General features: G+C 38.7%; 1 protein-coding gene across 1 annotated transcript in view; it reads right to left on the bottom strand.

Moving 5' to 3' along the window:
• Window positions 1–8,589, bottom strand: part of LOC145687585 (uncharacterized) — a 66,293-nt gene extending 57,704 nt beyond the window's left edge. The window contains exon 1 of the mRNA XM_081761050.1: window positions 4,935–8,589. Within this exon, the coding sequence (XP_081617176.1) occupies window positions 4,935–8,589 (3,655 nt within the window). The remainder of the gene's footprint in view (window positions 1–4,934) is intronic.
• Window positions 8,590–20,631: the final 12,042 nt, after the last annotated feature.

The following is a 20,631-nucleotide window of genomic DNA, read 5'->3' on the forward strand; positions in this document are numbered from 1 at the left end:
TCACAATAGGCTCAAACACGGAAAAAAACATAAGCCTCCTTTTTCTTCTTATTTTTATGAAACAAACAGAGGGCAGAATGGCCCGAACATAGCCCCCACCTTGAAACGCTCTAGTTTCAAATAACACACGCACACAATGAATGATCGAGATTCACACAAGAAATACACTAAAAGCGAGAAAAAATAATAACAATGCATAATAATAATAAAAACACACACACACACACATAAAACAAATATTCATATGCAATGATAAGACATGCTTGATGAGCGAGGTTGTAGCGTTTTGCATGACTTCACTTTACTTTGAAAGGTTGAAAGGCAATGGAACCAGCTTCGCAATGGGGCGCTTCAACTCCCCGAGGGCAGTCTTTACAGTAACTGCTCGCACTAAGCCATCATTTCCAGGAAATATGCACTGAACACGCCCTAATCTCCATTGCTGGGGAGGCAGATGGGATTCCTTCAAAATAACCATGTCACCAATCTTGATATTGTCTCGGTTTTTCCGCCACTTCGTTCTTGACTGGAGACTGCACAAATATTCTTGGGACCAACGGCGCCAAAAATGCTGCGACAACTGCTGCACCAATTGCCACCTTTTCAGATGAGAGAGCTGGGATGAAGTGAAATCCTTATCCGGGATAGAAAGTAATGATTCTCCCACAAGGAAATGAGCAGGTGTAAGAGCGGCCAGATCGTTGGGGTCATCCGAGAGAGGAGTGAGGGGGCGGGAGTTCAGAATTGCTTCAATTTGAACTAGCGTGGTATACATTTCTTCAAAGGTCAACGCCACCTCTCCCACGATGCGCTTGAAATGATGCTTTACTCTACGTATATTTGCTTCCCAAATCCCACCAAAATGAGGTGCGGACGGGGGGTTAAAATGCCAAGATATTCCTTGTTTGCTGAGGTAGGCAGCAGTTTCTTCATTTTTGGCCGTGTGAACACTCAGTGCGTTTGCACACGACAACGATAATATCGGTGGTCCCACCGATAATGTCGGCGGTGAAATCGACTTCAATGTATTCAAATCGTAGCTTGCACACGCCGCCGATATTATCGGCCGTTCCTCCGACACGCAGATGCTGTCGGCCAAGCCCCCGATACTGTCGGCGGTACTGCCGACACCGATTTTGTCGGGGGCAATGTTTTCTTATGATTGGATGCACACGCCACCGATAATGTCGGCCGGCCAGCGGGTTAGATGAAGAGAGTGACAAGGCGCTGTGTATTTTTGTTTTTTTTTTTTCTTTTCTTTGGAATTTTGTTGTTTTTCCATTTTTTCTATTACAATTGTATAATATTATTATTATCTTGTCCTATAAACAACTTTGGAACAGCTTATTATTTTTTTACAGTCTCTGTTTTGGAGTAGCTAATTCCCTTTATTAAATAAATATAAAATGTGGGAAGTCTGAAGAGTACTGATTTCCCTCTAAATAGTTATCAAATAGAATATAGGAAATTTACATAACCAATTTCCGTTGATTATTTTCTACTCCTTTTTTTTCTTTTTCTCTCTCTCTCTCTCTTTGATTGTATCTTTTTAAATCTACTAATGCATTTAAGTTTTATTATATTCTGGAAATTAATTCAAGCGTAATTTTCAAAGTTTGATACTCTGTGAACATAAGCATATGGAAAAATCCTGATTATTATTACTTTCTTTTATTTACATCAGAATTGTGTGCACACAATTTTCCCGGTCTCACTCGATAAGCAATGATTGAATAGAATATTTATTGACAAGTAGAATTATTATTATTATTATTTTGAAACGAACCTAGGATAATCAAACGTTCTTTTCAAAGCTCCCGAGGACAAGTGACTCATTTGGCATTCTCTTGATTGTGATCTCAAAAACAGGGATGTGACTCCACGCTTCACTTGTCGCACATCTTTTCTCTAACTTCCAACGCTACCCCCATTTTTTAAAAGAATTTGTGGAATGGCAAATGGAAACAAAGACCAGAGCTATGTATGCAAGTTTTCCCTGTCCCCTTTGTACCGGGATCGACCACCTGATAGAGTTCTCCAGTTTAGCTATAGTGAGTGGGTGAAAAGGTTGTGTTTTCTTGTGTTCTTACCTTTCTAGTTTTGCTTACAATTTTAGAGATGGCAAAAATTTTTCCGTATGATATTTTAACCCTTATCGAACTTGTGGAATGCAGACCTTGCATATGGGATAAGACAACAGACTCTTTTAAGGACAAAATTGAAAAGCAAAAATTATATTCCTACATCAACATATTTATAGACATGCGACAATAATTTTGGACATGAGTGTACCTTTATCGCAACATTGTAGGTAACTCAATTCGTTTAAATTTATAGCCAATGTAATTTTGTATTTTGTAATTTTGTAATTTTTTACCAATGTGACTCATATATTCACGAATGTATTAATAGTCTTGATGACTACCGTATGCATATTTTGACAAACTCTCCTCTGAACCGTCATTATTACGCTTCTTCACATTTTCACACATTGTAACACCACTTTATAACTTATACATGCCTTATGCGGGTTTGTTTAATAAGCAAGTTAAATGCTCTTTGTGATCCTAATGAAAAAAAAAAGTATTGGAAATATATTTACAAGCATATTTGTGAACCGCGGCGCAGTCTTACAAAGATTGAAAATCACTGTTCCAAGTTCTTTAATGTTCTTTGAAACGCAAGTTCATTTATTTTGATTCACTCATGGTCCAACTGAACCGATGTCACTCGTATAGTACTTCTGAACCATTTCCCGTATGCACAACCAGGCCGGTAGCCAGCCCAAAAATGTAGGGGGGAAGAGGCAGAAGTTAGGGATGGCCCGATCCAACCATATTATAGTTCATCACCATATTATAGGTCATTTGCAACCCTACCGTGAAAATTTTAGGAGGGGGCAGCAAAAATTTAGGGGGGCCGCCCCCCTAGACCCCCTTGGATACGGGCGGATGGGCCTGTGCACAACCTATAAAATTTTCAAAATCAGCCTCAACACTTTTATTTTCACTTCAAACATCAGTAAACAAGGTTCTTCCAAGGACACCTTCAAATTATTAACGTGTTCTGGGGGAGCCGGCACCGTTCTGAAGTTAAAATTCTATTTATTGTTGAAGATGATCTCTCGACTGAAGCGGTACCGATTGGAACAAGCACACGTTTTGTTGCCAGAGCTGACAAATTAGGAAATATAATGGATTTATATTCTTCACAGGAAAGTTTCATTAGAAATCCCTTGAAGAAACTTATTCTTTCAATCGTTTGAAAGTTCTATATTCAAATAGGACTTCTTCGCACAAAACATGAAATAATTGTGAAAAATCGCCTATTCAGGCTCGGATCAAGGCAGAAGTTTGGAGGGTGTTACTCGAAGTTTAGGGGTGACACCCCCTATCGGGGGGGTCTGGCGGAATCCCTGACTGGATAAAACGCTTGTTTGTATAATTGTTCGTCAGAGTTAAAGCCCGTCGACGGGAAAAAACGTTCTTTTCCATTGAAAGTGATATTCTAGAAATTATTGCCGTAACGTATACCCACTCTTGAATATTTTAAAATCTTTTTAATAATAATAATAATAATAATAATAATAATAATAATAATAATAATAATAATAATAATAATAATAATAATAATAATAATAGACACTCCTTATTGCAACTGCCAACATTTCTATGGGTGGAATACAGGGTCTCATTTCTGTATGCTGGCGTTGTATATGGTTTCCAATTCTTTCTATTAAAAAATCAAAAGTTTGTGTGGACATGCGATAGTAATTAAAAAATTTTGCATCGTCTTCGCGTAATTTCTCATATAGTGTATAAAAAGCACCTTCTACATAACGCACAGTCAATAATGGATGAACCCAAAGCTTTCGCGATCTACATTTCCTGTTTCTACGTCGTAAGTACAACAAGGCAAGAAGATATCTCTTGTTGATAGCTGGACTCATCTTCTCTCTTTCACGTCCTGTCCAATACTAGTCTCAGCGCCGACATTATCGGCCACGTGTGCAAACTATCGCCGACACCGATATTGTCGGGGCTTCCACCGATATTGTCGGCGACGTGTGCAAAGTACGCCGACACCGACACCGATATTATCGGGGCTTCCACCGATATTATCGTTGCCGTGTGCAAACGTCCTCACTCTTAACAATTCCTTTAGCTCTTTGCTAGCTCCTACAAAGTTACGCCCACAATCGCTGTAGATGTCACTAGGTACGCCCCGACGAGCCACAAAACGCCTTAGGGCAGCGAGAAAGGAAGGAGTGCTTGCATCCGCTACTAATTCTAGGTGTACAGCCTTAGTGGAAAAACACACAAAAAGACAGATGTATGCCTTAAACCTCAAACGGCTGCGCCCTCGGCTAGCTTTGAGTAGCACCGGCCCTGCATAATCCACACCTGTGTGGGAAAAGCATCGGCTTGGGTTTACGCGAGAGGGGGGCAGGGAACCCATTAGTTGCGTCTCTGTTCTTCCTTCAAACCGACAACATTTTACACACTTCCGGATTATCTTCCTCACTAGATTTCTCGCACCCACAATCCAGAAATGTTGCCGTAGCGTAGATAACACTAATTGAGGGCCACCGTGGAAAGTGTTTAAATGCTCGTGATTGATCAGAAGTTCTGTTAATTTATGCTTATTGGGCAACAGCACGGGATGCTTTCTATCCACAGAAATGTCGGCGTTTTGTAATCTCCCCCCCACACGCAAGATGCCATTTTCGTCAATGAAGGGAGACAAGCATAAAATATTATTCTTATTGGGAATGGGCTCTTCATCCACTAAGCACTGGATTTCAGTGTGAAATTCTCTTTTCTGCACCTCCTTTACCAAACACAAAAGGCTCTCTTCCATTTCTTTCGATGTAAGTGCCCCCTGGCGTTTCTGCACCGGATTCCTGCAGTTGTAAACAAACCTGCGACACCAACCCACTACACGCTTCAATCTCACTAGGGAGGAGAAACGGTTCACAATGTCATTTTCAGACTGCACACACATAACGGTGATACATTTTTTCTTTTCTTCCACTTCTGTAGTAAAGTCAGCGAGAGGATATGGAGGCTCTGGCAACATTGCTTCGCGCAACCACTCTGGACCGCTCCACCACAGGGGATGTTCTAAGAGCTCGCTGGGCTTTAACCCCCTTGACGCACAATCAGCTGCATTATCTTCACTCTTGGTATGTGACCATTGTGACGAAGGCAAAATTCCTTGTATTTTCGCTACCCGATTTGAAACGAAAGTTTTCCACTTGTCAGGTGACTGGGCTAACCAGGCCAACACAACAGTGGAGTCAGTGAAAGCCCTTGTATCCTGGACGTTTACACTGATGGCACTTGCAACTGTTTTTAACAATTTGGCCAGCAACAATGCGGCGCACAGTTCCAATCGGGGTAGGGAAACTGTTTTGATGGGAGCAACTTTGGTTTTTGCAGCGATGAGTCTCACGTCGACACGACCGTTAAGACGCTCTGCTCGTAAATAGGCGACTGCAGAATAGGCCCGCTCACTAGCATCAGAGAAACCTATTAATTGACAACTGACGGCATCAGAGGGCACAATGCATCGTTCGACCTTCACTTCACGGAGCACAAACAACTCATCGCAGTACTCTTGCCAGGCTGCACTTGTTTCAAAGGGGAGGGGGTCGTCCCAACCGAGGCTTTCCTTCCACAATGATTGTAACATCATCTTGGCCCTGACGGTTACTGGGGAAAGAAGGCCAAGGGGATCGAAAATCTTGGCAATCTCTGACAACACTTTTCGTTTTGTCCACACTTCTGGGGGAGAGGGAGGCACTACGTTGAACCCAAACTCGTCGCTAACGGGTGACCACTGTACTCCGAGGGTCTTGATGTTGTTATCGGTGTGAAAGTTGAATTGTAGGTCAATTTCACGCATGTGGGGAGGAACAGCCTGGAGCACTTCCGGTTCGCTAGATAGCCACTTTCGAAGTTCGAAGCCTCCTTCTCGTAAAAGTTGAATCAGCTGTTGTTGTAGCTCAATTGCTTCGCTCACACTAGCTGCACCTCCGAGGAAGTCATCCATGAAAAAATCTCTTCTCACTGCCTTTGCTGCTAAAGGATACTTCTCCCCTTCTTCTTCAACTACCTGGAGCAAGCATCTGGTTGCCAAGAAGCTAGCAGATGCAGTACCGTACGTCACTGTTAACAAACGGTAGTCTTCGATTGGTGCACTTGGAGAATCTCTCCACACAATTCTTTGGAAGTCGACGTCGTCCTTGTGCACTAACACTGCCCGGTACATTTTTGCAATATCCGCACATAAGGGAACACGAAGCTCACGAAAACGAACAAGAATCGGGAAAATATCGTCCTGCAATTTTGGCCCCACCATGAGCTTCTGATTCAGAGATACACCCGAAGTTGTTCTTGCACTCCCATCGAAGACCACTCGCACCTTCGTAGTGGAGCTAGTGGGCTTCAAAACAGCATGGTGTGGTAGGTAACAACTAGTTTCAACTGGAACGTTTCTCTCGCTTGGGGGAATGAGTTCCATATGCCCTAACTGAATATATTCCCTCATGAAATCGCGATATTGTTGCTGAAGGGAGGGTTGTTTGGCTAACTTTCGTTCGGTATTTAATAGTCTCTTCACTGCAATTTCTCGTGATCTGCCTAATGGGGCTGTGTTACCCCTGAAAGGTAGTCTCACCACATAACTTCCGTGCTCGTCACGGTGGTGTGTAGCTACAAAATGTTCTTCACAGTTCCTTTCTTCCTTGGACAGGTGTTTTGTAAGTGGGAGCTCTTCTAACTCCCAAAACTGGCGAAGAGCTTCATCGATCTCGCAGGAAACTCGATGTGACGTCACCGTTAGCTTCCCACTTGTCGGACCTATATTGCCAGATAGCACCCAGCCGAGACTAGTTTCTAATGCGACAGGCGTCCCGGGTGGCCCCATACACTTCCCGCTCAACATAAGTGATGGAAACACGTCCGCTCCCAACAGAATGTCAATGGGGCCCACTACGTTGAAAGTGGGATCTGCTAATCTTAGGCCCTCTAAATGAGACCAGTTTGTAGCACTAGGACACTTTTGTTTGGGTAGATCAGATGTAACCTTCTGAACTACCACAGCACGAGTTTCAAAAGTTTCACTTGTTCCCCCGAATGACTGAAACTCTAAGTCCACCATTGCACTCGCTGTCGCCACTCCTGCTCCTGTAATCCCGGAAATCACAATACTGGATTTCTTTTTCTTGAGGCCCAGTTTTTGTACACAGTTCTCGGTGACAAAACTAGATTCACTCGCGCAATCCAGCATCGCTCTGAAGGGGTAGTACACACCATTATTTCCTCTTACTTTCACGATGGCAGTACATAATAACACCTGTGGTACACTTGCGTCCGCTGCAACATGGGCCGTGATATTTGATTCACGCACTGGTGACTCAGCTCTCTCGTAGTGCAAAAGAGTGTGATGTTTTTTAGCGCACTTGCGACACGTACTAGATGCGCACGTATCCTTTCTACACGATTTCCGAAGACAATTAAAACACAGTTTTTTCTCTTTCACTAGGGTGACACGATCAGACACTTTGAGTTTTGTGAACTCAGCACATTTGTAGAGGGGGTGGATTGCACTGCATACATCACATAATGTTTGACCACGTTCACTGGTGGTAACATGGGAGGAAGTTTGTTTTTTGTCGCGATTCTTCACTTGCTCACTACTTCCGGCGACGCGCGATTTCCCGCCGGCAGACACTGCGAGCGCGCGGGCTCTGTTATCGAGAAACTCTGCGAGCTGCTCAAATGATGGCTGTTCATTTGTTTTCAATGAAAGTTCCCACTGTCTACGACTTTCACTGTCCAGTTTATCCGTAATATGATAAACCAAGATAACATCCCAGTGTTCGACTGGTTGCTCGAGCACCTTGAGGGACCGCGTGCACTCCATTGTGGTATCAATTAACTTACGTAGGGCGGCTGGTGATTCTTGTTGTATTACGGGTTGCGTAACTAAGCGCTTAATTGTCGCGTTCACTATTTCCCTCTTATTGTGATAACGTGCGTTTAAAATGTCCCACGCCTCTTTGTAGTTGCTGTCCGTGGTTTGCATCGCTTGAAGGAGTTGTGCTGGTTCCCCTTTCAAGGATGTTTTGAGGTACTGCAACTTTTGAGCACCTGAGAGATTTTTGTTATTGTGTACTGAAGCCACAAATAAATCGTGAAACGATAACCACTCATGGAGGTTTCCCGAAAACACTGGCAACTGAAACTGCGGTAGTCTTACGTCACTAGCAGGTTGCCTTTCAGACGAAGACGAAGACTGAGCTCCTTTACTTCCCTCCAATTGAAAATCCATCAATTGAACACACATCTGGACTATTCTCTTGTCCAATTCCGCTAACTCTTCCTCTTCTTTTTCGAACTCCTTGTCTCCTGCCACCGCCGAAATATCATCCAGCAGCTTTGAACACTCCTGCTGGAGTTCACTGACCTTCGCCTGATGCACCAAGATGGCTGCCGCTGCGGTAGCGTCCAACTCTGTGATGGCTTTTTCTTCGCGCGTAATTTTTGACTTTAATGTTCTTTTCTTAATTTTTAGCGGCTCCATTTCTAAAACACTACACTATGTTCGTGAGAAAAAACAAACACTCAATCACTAGTCTAATATTGTTCACAGCAACAGTTCACATAGGCACTAGTAATTTGGCGCGGATGGACCATGTATACGCCGACCAAACAATAGTTTATTGTTTTGCGCATTTAATTAAACAGATAATGAGTTACTGAAAACAATAACAATTTATTTTGAATCTAGAATTTTGGACTGTATAAATTTGTATAGTTGATGGAATCAATAAGTATTAGAATAAGCAAATACTACACACAAACACTGAAGATCCCGCACACGAGGCTTTTGCAGGAAAGCACAACACAACACTGGTAAAAAGATGCGGGAGGCGGCCTAACGGTATTTTTGAAAAGAAAGACAAGAGACCGCCAGAGTAAGATACTACAAATAGAAATCATATTGACCTGCAGAGACATCTCTACAGCAAAACTGACACTACATAAAACATATAATTTGTTCCAAGTTTTGGAAATGCTCACAATAGGCTCAAACACGGAAAAAAACATAAGCCTCCTTTTTCTTCTTATTTTTATGAAACAAACAGAGGGCAGAATGGCCCGAACATTTATAATACTTTCTGTATAAGTGTTCCATCTATACGTACTTTCCGTATGAAACAATATAGGCGGTAAGAATCTCACATACAAATGGACGTATGTAACATATAGTTGAAGAAGGTAACATACATATATGTATACAATATAAGGAAGACTGTTAGATATCAGATATCCTGCAACGGCATAATCTAACATCTAAGGGCAGTGCCTATGTAGCATACGGATAGCGTATGTTCCATAATGATTTATGTAGTACGGAAGAGGATTCCGTATATTTGTACAATATGACGCTCTTCGGAGAACGAATTTTTCTCAGTGCACCCCCGTGGGTGCCCATCTGGTAACATTTTCTAATTTTCCAGCAAACTGGAATATACAGGGTGGCCAAAAGTAGGTACGCACCCCTACAAAGATCAAGTATAACATTCTAGCTTATAGTTTTTATTTGCTTCAGCTGTTTCGAACTTAAGATGTAAGCAAAAACACATTAAGAAAAAGTAATAAAGATACTAAAGCTACCTGATGGATAATAATAAGAAATGATATAATAAACAATGAGTTGATCAGTACTAGACTGTATACCTACTTTTATATATATTAAAATTTTAATGATTCAAGCTTTTCTTGCCATCTGGAGGACATTTCCGAAATTAAACTACTTATATAGTTTTTTGTGGTCCGATCCCACCCCACTTCACCTAAAATCTCAATTTTGCCGAAAGTGGCGCTTCCATAGTCTTCCCCCGAGTCACTCAATTGTTGCATACTTAAAACACATTGGATTTCCTTTCGTCTGCATAGCTTCACCAGTTATGCAGGTATACGCTGAAAATAGTTTATTTCTTGTCATCATATTCTTGGATATTAAATGTCATTTTCTCTGGAACTCAATTCGAACAACTTCATAGACTCATATATCACGAGATGTGTAATATATTCTTACCTTTATCGTCGCTGTGCGAAACTAGGTTTACGAAGCAAACATGACAATAAACTTGCAGCGAATTTCCTTTCGGAAATAGATTCGGATAGCTTACGCTACATTGCATGTGGAATTAACAAAACCACTGTAAATTGAAATGGAAAATTTCCGTCAAATTGACTTCATTTTTTTTTTTTTTCATTTTTTGTTTTCAACTTCTCTGCTCCTTATAGATAGGACGCATCACTCACGTCGGGTGAAAAGTCTTCTACCCAGCTGTTGTAGACCTTCAGCATTTCAAAACATGACAAAGGATTCTTGATATGATGGATGAAAACTGCTCACTTACAGAGCCGCAAACCGTGAAAGTAAATCAAAAGCAAAGCTTTCACACGCAACACCCTTTATCAACTTGACAAGATTCATGTGATTTTACGGGGAATCATTTTTATTGCTATTATTAATATTGCATATTGTAGCATTTTAGTTGCATGTATATTTGAGAAACAATGATGTTCTGAAAATGACAAATGTTTCAAGAAAAAAATCTTAGTATTTAAAACACACTAATCTTTGTTATTACATGTGTTTATTCCAGCAGTTTTAGTAGTTCAGTTTACTGAATTTCCCTAATTGTAACAGCTTTTATTTTCTCGTGTGTTGTAATATAATTTTTCAACTAGAGAGAAAGCGCACGTATATACAAAACCTATGAGAAGGGTATGACTAGATCGTACCCACGACGGAGAGATAGTGTTACTCAGCGTCTTCATTTAAAATTATGAAGAGCTACTTTTTTAAAGCAATGGTTGTCCTGGTCTTTTTTTCTTAAGGTATAACTAGAGGTGCACTAGCTCAGTAACAAGGGTGGTGACATAGAGGGGAAGGAGGGGAGGGAGGAAGTTGCCTGGGACTTTTAAATACCATCCTCGAATTTGCCTGATGTGAATCGGAATAAACGAAGAAAAAAGTTAATGAGGACGGCTGTCCTGAAAAAGCTTCTACACATTTTCGACCGAGTGTCTCCATCTGGAACCGAACCCGTGACCACTCGCATATATGAATGTACTTTAAAGTGAATTATTGTTATGTCAATGTCTGTATATAGTCTTCAGTTGAATTCTGAAATATACGTACCCGTTAGTTGATAATCATGGACTTACACAGAGTGGGATAGGAGCAACCCCTCCCTCAAAATGCTGCATTTCTTTATTCTAAACTAAGTTGGTTTTGCGATACATAGATCCACATGCACCCCCAACTAATACTAGAACACGAGTAGGTTAAAACAACCGCCAAACAATATCGTGCTATATGGTTAGTGTACACGCTTTTGGCGCAAGATGCTTGGGTTTGATTCCCGGTGGGGGTTCAGGTGATTCGAATCCCACGTTAAGCTGTACATGCACGTATCATGACCTTAATAATGAAGGGAAACACAACTCCAAATCAACTACTACAATTCATTACAAGGGCTGCAGACATTGACATCGTAAAAGTTTACACTGACATGGATCACTCAATTACGTTATACACGGCAGTGGATATAACGTTCACGTACCAGTGCTAGAAACAAGGAACAGTGTCTCAATTATTTTTAAAATTACAGTTTGCGTACTGTGTTTCTTTGCTTTCTTTCTTCTTTTATTCAATTGTGAAGGGTTATACCCTGCAAGAAAAAGAAACAAATAAGTAAAATCCGTTCTCGTACTTTCCTTGGCTTAACTTAAACACTGAGAGGCGATGGAGGCTATAGTATTTAACATCACATTATAATTAACTATTACAACAGACAATATACAATGTGTTTAAAAACAACACCGACAACGTTTGGGAGGTGTTTCCTCACATCGAGATAAGACGAAAAGTATAGACCAACCTGAGTGCAAAAATACTTCCTCTCGGAGTTAAAGGTTGTCGAAAATATATATATATATATATATATATATATATATATATATATATATATATATATATATATATATATAAACTTTAAAGGTCCATAGCTCCAAAACTATGCGACCTACAGTTGTTGGGTCAAGACTTCACTTAGGAATTAATATGTGCGCTATCCAAATATCCAAGTTGCACAATCCTGTGGTACTTCCGCAACAATTTTTATAGAGGTAGTTGGTGAGTACTTCAAATTATATGTCCGTAGCCAAATTCCCTCTATAAAAAAATGTTGCGTGAGTACCTTAGGATTCTGAAACATGCACTTTTGGATAGCACACATATTAGTTCCTAAGTGAAGTCTTGATCCGACTACCGTAGGGTTCATAGTTTTGGAGCTATCGACCTTTAAAGTTCACTTTTTTCATGTTCTCGGCGGCCTGTAACTCCGAAATGAAGCATTTGTGCACATAGGTTGATCTATACTTTTTGTCTTATCTTGGTGTCAGGAGCCACCTCCCAAACGTTGTCGGTGTTGTTAGTCTGCAAACAAAAATTCAACAAATCGTATATTTTAATTTGGCAAAATATGCGCATACAGGAAAAAGGTACAGTCTTATATTTAAACAGTAATAGCTCTAGTATGTTCTTTATGATACAGTTCATTATTAGCCAATATCCCAACCACTTTATCTTCCTCATCTTAATAATATTTAAGACACAGTAGTTCAGTGGTAGAGTGGTTACTTTTGGTGCGTGGGGTGCCTAGATCGATCCTTGGCCAAGTAATTTTGTGGTGGAGAATATCGTCCCCGTGGGGTTTGTCGCTGTACTTACGTTTCCTCTCACACTTTCATTCCGACAATTATTCCGTCGTCATTCACTTATCTTAATCGCTCGTCTCTTTTAGCCTAGAGGACATAATCGTGAGATGTTGAACTGAAAAGTTTCATTACTCTTTCATTTCTAACAATTAAAAAAAATGTATATATATATATATATATATATATATATATATATATATATATATTTACAAATGATTATCTGAATATATAACAGTGGTGGACACAAAAGTTGATTTTCCAAAACCAGAACGGTTTTCTATAAAGTATCATTCGTTTTTTTTATATAAAATAAGGCTTTTTTCTTCTTGCTTGCTTGATTCTTCTTTAACTTGCTTTAAAATGAGTACTAGAAGAAGAAAAAAACATACTTGTTTTGGTGAAAATTTCGCTGCTTTCAGTAAAAAAAAAAAACCCAAAATTATTTTTGATAAAATAGAAAATTGTATCAATGATAAAACGGATCTTTTGCCTTAAGAAAACTGGGACAGATTTCGGAAACCGAATTGAGTTTTGGAGAAAGCCGAAAGCGGTTTCAATGAAAACCAAATTCGTTTTGTTGGTAAATAAAATGTTGTTTTGTTTTCTACAAATCGATTTCCGTTTGTTTTTTAATAATAACTAGTTGTACCCTTCCCCAATTTATATCGAATTGAAAACGAGAACATTAGTATAAATCATTGCAAGAGTGCAAACTGTAATTTCTTCGAATTCTTCAGATGTTGACACTTTCATTTGCAATCAGTCAGAACGCATTGAAAATATTTACGGTGAAAGTCATTTTTTAAGGAAAAGATTATGTATAATAATAATAATAATAATAATAATAATAATAATAATAATAATAATAATAATAATAATAATAATAATAATAATAATAATAATAATAATAATAAAGTTTCGTTTAAGAGCGTGAAACTGTGGTAGGCTTTCAAACTGTGGGAATTCAGTATTCAAACTTAAAATAGTGCATCTATAACTACTGCTTGCATTAGATTAATAAAATTATAGCTAAAACCTGTTCTTTGGACGGTAAATCTATAAGATAACCAAGAAAGTTCTGTCGCGTTTTCAGCCACCACCATCGAACATCGATATGTCACCTAAGACGTACCTGGAAGATCAAAACTAGTCCCCATCAGCATGGGCGATATTCTGCCAACGTTCTGGAAGGCTATGGAGTTCATCGCGGTAGAACTTGGTGGGCCGTGAAGCGAAGAAGGTGTCTAGTCCATTTTCAAGCACTACTAGGGATTTGAACTCGCGTCCTATAAGGTGATTATCCAAGTAATGCAGCAGGTAATAATCGGACGCTGCAATGTCTGGGGAGAACGGCGGATGCAATATTGTTTCCAATACAAGGCGTAGAATGATATCACGCATCATCCTAGTCACGTGGGGCTTAGCGTTGTTCTGTAACAGGAGGACCCCTTTGCGTTTCAGAAGTGCTGGCTCCAGAGTTTTGAATTTTCTTGAACACGGCTCAACTGCTGACAGCACACAGTTGCATTGATCCTTTGATCAGCTGGTAGCAGTTTCCGATGCACGATGCCACAAACAGTCAACCAAACACACAGTAGGAGCTTCTTCCGGTGCAGTGCTGGTTTCGGCTGTTTTGGAACCGGTTCATGGCATGATAACCAATGGTGACGGTGCCATGGAGCTTCGTACAGGACCAAGTTCTCATCACATGTCAACACCCTGTCCAGAAATGGCTCCTTCCTCAGACGAGACGGAAAAGAAACATATGTTTCTGTTTGCGTTGGCTTCTAGCCCGGAGTCAAATCATGTGGGACCCATTGACCCAACTTGTAGTGCTTCCCAGCGGCATAACTAAGAGCTTGGGGACCACCCCGCAGACAACGTGGAGCGGGCACCCATCTCTACGTCCTACTTCACGATTTGGGGGCCCCGTTACGGCTTGGGCGTCCCGCAATGCGGAGTCTGTGGGACCCTTATTTACGTCCCTGGTGCTTCCCAAGTTGATGGAGGTGCTGCCGAATGGTTTGTCCATCCACACTGAATTGTAGTCCCAGTTCCTCGCATGTCTGGCCACTGTTCGCCTCATCGCTACCTGAAGATCCTCATTTTGTCCGCGTTCTGGTCTTCCGGCACGTGATGCGTCTTCGAGTGTCTCGTCACCGTCCTTAAACTTGCTAAACCACCAGTGCATTGTCCGCGAAGTCACAAAACCTTCACCAAACACATGGCATATCTTCCGTCCCACTACAGCAGCGTTTGACCCCAATTTGAACTCATGCAACACGCACGCCCTTATGACACTCTGTCGTTACACAAGTTCAAGATGTAACTGAACTGCCACAATCAGACAGTATGTTGGATATACCCACACCAACAGCAAACATTCGCCTCATCTCCATTTGCATTTTTCACGGTGTGAGAGCGAATTGAACACAAACCTCTACAAAAAGCGTATATATATATATATATATATATATATATATATATATATATATATATATATATATAATACTATAACATCACTCGCTGTGCCTTACTGTTTTTGTTCTATGGCTACAGAAATTGAAACCGAAAATCATTAATTAGAACCACTTCCAGATTAGATGGATGATTAAGGGAAGAGATAGAACGCCCTCTGGGAAGCTGAATCGATAGAAAAAACTGCGTCTCAATATATCTTAATATTTTTGCTCTGTGGAAATCAGTATTGAAATCGAAAGTAAGAGTAAATTACAATTACTTCCAATTTTAGTAGTGTGTTACGGGTTGTGATAGTATGTTCTCTTGATACCCTGAATCGTTTCGGAAAATGATTTGTCGTTATCTAATAACCACTTTGTTCTATGGCGATAAACGTTGAATTCGAAAATGACCAATTTAAAGCAGTTCCGTTCTGAATAGAGAGTTAGTAGAGGAGATGGTACCTGTCCTTGGGACGGAAAATCGTTTGCAAGAAACTGCATCTCGAAATATCTTACCTTTTCTACTGTTATGCATGTCGACAGATGGATGAACGGACGGGTAAAGCCGTTCTATAAATCTTCCGATACTTATGCGTAGCATAGCTTCTAGTTCTATTAACAATAGAAACAGAACACAAAGCCATGATCTCTCGTATTTAGAGCTGCTTGAAGTCATTTTGAGTCACTCTTTTTACTTACGTAGTAAGACTTAAAACGGCAGGAAGAGAGGAGAGGCTGAGTACAAAATGAAGCTTACGTTGTTCTTTAGTGAGAGACGACCAACCTTAAGGTAGTTCGATATTCTTTCGCCACGTTTGTCGAATGTATTTGAATATAGTGACATATGCTTTGTTTATGAAACACATATTGTCAATCCAGAATCTCACTGCGTTAGTTTTGCAGAAGTAAATTTCTACTGTGTGAAAGAATCAATAAAAGTATCACATAAAGAAATAGTGACAGAAATAATCGTTCCGTTGAAGATCTCTGAGAAGTTTGAGGCACAGTAATGCAATAGATCTGTCAAGGACATCATTTGAAACTACAGTAGAAGACTGTTTTAGTAGGTGAGACTGTTTCCTTCAAGCAGCTGCCGTTATGTAATAATGTGACCGAACACGAAAGTTATTTACTTCTCTTAAAATCCGACAGCTGTCTCAATGCATTTTTTCCTTTCTTTCTTTATTCATGTTTGTTGAATGAACATGCTGTCCCACGAAGAAGCCGTAGTTCTGAGCAGTGTGCCAAAAAGTCCTAAACTGGAAGAGTAAAATGAAATTGTCGTTCCTTTTTTCCTTGACACGGTTTAAAAAATGACCGAGACTTATGAGTCTGAAATCGCTCGTAAACGGATGAGAAAAAGAATACCTACTTCTTTTATATCACGCGCTGCCATTACTGCTCTCTGCTATCTCCAGCAAATAATGAAAATCGAGGAAATTATTCATTTGTGTGTAGATTCTTGCTATTCAACATTTCGTATTTCAGGTAATTGATATATATATATATATATATATATATATATATATATATATATATATATATATATATATATATATATATGTTTTATCGTCTCTACTTGCATTATTACTATGTACCTAAAAGTGTGTTTATTTTATAATAGCACACAAACTATTAAATCTAGAGGAGACAGTCGGTGAATAGTTTTAAATCGTCTTCCTACGTAAAATATTATCGTAGAATAGTTGTTAAGGCAGTATTTGAGTAAATTGTTACAATTTTGGAAACATTGTAAAGAATATAATTTTATTAAGAATATCTTTGGAATAAATTGACCAAATTGAATAATCTTTTCTTGAAACAGAAGAAGCGCAATTCTGTGTGTTTCCGGAAACCACAATGAAAGTGGTCAATTTATTACGAGACTGATAGAAAATAAAATTAAAAAGTGAGCTTTTCCTTTCGACTACACGGGATCCTATCTTTCTTTTCTTTTTTTTTTTTTCAAAATCATATATTTAAAAAGAAAATTAAACAAATGATAGCATCATGTGTATATCGAATGAAGGAATGTGGTTAGAAACTTGCCAGTATTTGAATGATATACAACCAACATTACATGTACATATAATTGGGTTGCATAGTATCAAGGAGAAATTCATCGAGTTGACTTCCAAATGTCGCAAATACCTAGGTTACCAAAAATGTCTCACGTTTTCCATACTCTCCGTCTCTACCTTGAAGAACAGTTTCACAGTTTTTCACAATACGTTAAAATTGGTGCCAACTCGATAACTTGCAATGTTAATCATGCAATATCTGGTTTCCTTATAAGAGTGGAATAACGTGATTTTACATTGTCATCTACGCTTGCCGGTTGTGTTCGCCGCTGTCGACGCGAGATTTCTGTTGGCCGGCAGATTTTCAAGCTTGCGTAAATTTAAGTAAATTATTATGAGGATATTCGCATTAACAAGTACCAAAATTAGTATCTCATACATGAAAGACTTGCTATCAACGAATGAGCTAAGTGAGCGATGTTAGAATTGGTGGAATGAGAATATTCGTAAACGCAATGGTATATTGTTTTCGCTAACATTTGTAGTCGCGGTTATTCCAGATATTTTTTAAACTTTTATAACGAAACTATTGAAGCTAGAATAGTGAAATTTCTACACAAGGTATAACTAAAGACTGTGCATAGGAATACTTGTGAATAATTTTTGGATCTATATTTTAAAAAAAGAAAAGAAAAGCCACTTTAAATTGTACTATCAGGTTGAAAATTTGACCGCAAACAAAGGACTCGGTGGTTGCCACGAGCAGGAACAAACCCTGCACGCTCGTTTGAGATTAATTTGTTGCAATTTGGAACAGACGGGGGAGCTGTCTATAAGAACGTGAAATACTGGAAAATATACATTTCAAAATTGTCCTCTTGAGAAACAATTCCTGGAGTTTCAGATTTTGGAGTTCTTTAACCTGGATTCGGGACTTCCGACGGGTGGGAGAGGTATGCATGGGGGTCACGGAGGAGGGATGAGAAACATATATAATTAGAATATACTAGTGGAAAATATTTTAAAAGTTTTTTTTTATTATTATAAATACTACATTTTTATTATTATATTTATTATATTTTTATTATTATATTTATTATTTTGTTTACTTCCATACTTATTTTCAAATATAGCCAGTAATGTTTAACAAATAAAACAGCCATCTGAAATGCAGTCGAAATAAAAGAGGAATTAAACTAGTAAAAAATTGCAATTGAAGCATATGAATAAAATAAATACAACAAATTCATAATGGGATACAATTCAAAATGAAATATTGTGTGAAACCTGAGCCAGTTGTGATTTCACCAAACTTTACAACGATAACCAACAGTAATCAGAAATATTATTGCAAACTGAAAAATACTTATCACGATCGCTGGCTAGAGGATGTGTGATCAAAGAGGTCTCGCACTATGAAGTAAGTATCGATAGCCTGACCTATGGGAATATATGCGGGACAGATCTTCAGCTAAAATGGATGGACCGTGTCCGTTAACGAACTCAGTTCCTGACGTTTGATACTCTAACTGATAGTGATCCACCAAATACTTCTTGAGATATCTTTGTCTCTAAGACACGTGGACACACGGACAGACGTAGTAAATATACCGGGCGTATCCAAAGTCCGGGGCCGTAGGCTAACACTGTTATTAGTAAAGTTACAGAAAAAAAAATGTAATGAGATTGGAGAGTATTTTTTTTTTTAAAATGATATTACGTTAGGTTATTATGTATTTCAAATCTACATATTGATCAAAAACTTACAGTAACACACGTGTTATGTAGTGTTGTTAACGAAGCACACTACAGGATCATAAACATCGAAAAACAACCAATTTTGAAAGCTTCTGCAACAGTAATAATGCAAGTGATACGGGTGGAGCAATGCATATCAAAAGTAATTTAATGTCGAATACTATGGTCATCATACGACATATTTGGAACACGGAGGAAAAACTTCACAGTGGATTGAAAATATGACTTCTTTCAAAGAATTTTATCTCGATAAAGTGCTCACATAAGTGTCATATTTAATTATGGAGATAATTGTAAATAGATATAAAGATAAATATGTCATATACAGCAGTTTGATATATCAAATCGTTCTGCATATATTAAAAATAAAAGTCGGCAAAAATGTGTCATTAATTCATATAGTGTATTTGGGGGAACTTTTTAAAACAATTGTGTTTTCTTTACTTTTGTGACATCCTGACAACAGTTTTTGGCAGGTGTAATTCCAAGTTCTAGGAATTACACAATTTTGAGCAGTGTTACACATTTCACCACTATTTACCATATTTCCAGAACGGTTTGATATGTCAAATTATTGTAAACGGCATTATGATCTTTAGATTTAAAAAAAAACTATATTTGTGATTGGATGAGTTATCTATCTAGGCAGTTTTTTAAAATAAAGGCTTTTGAAAATTCAAATTTTCAATCTATCTATATCTGTCTATCTATCTATATATCTATATATATCTATCTATATGTCTATATCTATCTATCTATCTATCTATCTATCTATCTATCTATCTATCTATCTATATATATATATATATATATATATATATATATATATATATATATATATATATAAACATGAACTGACATAAATTAAAACAGTATTTCCAGTTGACGTGGAAAATTGAAATTTGACATGATTGCAGCTTTCCGGGACTAACACATAGGAAAAAAATGCCAAAAGTGAATAGTTTTTATTTTTGGAGGGTCTAAAGCCGGCATGAAAACATTCCCCATGTTATTTGAATGTGCCTTTCTTTGGACTTATTATCTCATGTTTTAGATACTTGGAATTGGAATAAAAACTTGAAATTCGGTATGCTTTTACAATTTTGTTAGCGTTAACTAAGTAAATCGCCAAAAAATAAACATTTCCAACTATAGATTGGTTTTATGAGGAACTGAAAAATCTCGCACATGTTATTTATACGGGGCACCTTCTACAGCCCAGAATGTTTAGGCACTTCCGGCAAGATTAGAATGTTGAAACTTGGCATGGTTGTAGCCTTCTGGGACTAACCTATAGGAAAATTGCCAAATAGTTTTAGCTTTTAAGGGGTCTAAAGGACGGATGAATAAATTTCCATGTTATTTAAATGCGCGTTTTTTTGGGATATAAAATCATATCTTTTAGATAGTTAAAATATGAAAAGAAACTTGAAATTTAGTAGAATTGTGGGTTTAGCCCGTCAACACCCAATGTCGCCTACAGGTGGCACTACTTTAAAAGCGTCTTCTTGTTCACCAATCGTCCACCAGGGGTTCCTAGCGAACCACAGTAGCACCAGCTACTTATGTATATAAGTTGCATCA

This window comes from Thermobia domestica, chromosome 6 (assembly GCF_964235325.1).
Source record: "Thermobia domestica chromosome 6, izTheDome1.hap1.1, whole genome shotgun sequence".
Lineage (NCBI taxonomy): Eukaryota > Metazoa > Arthropoda > Insecta > Zygentoma > Lepismatidae > Thermobia > Thermobia domestica.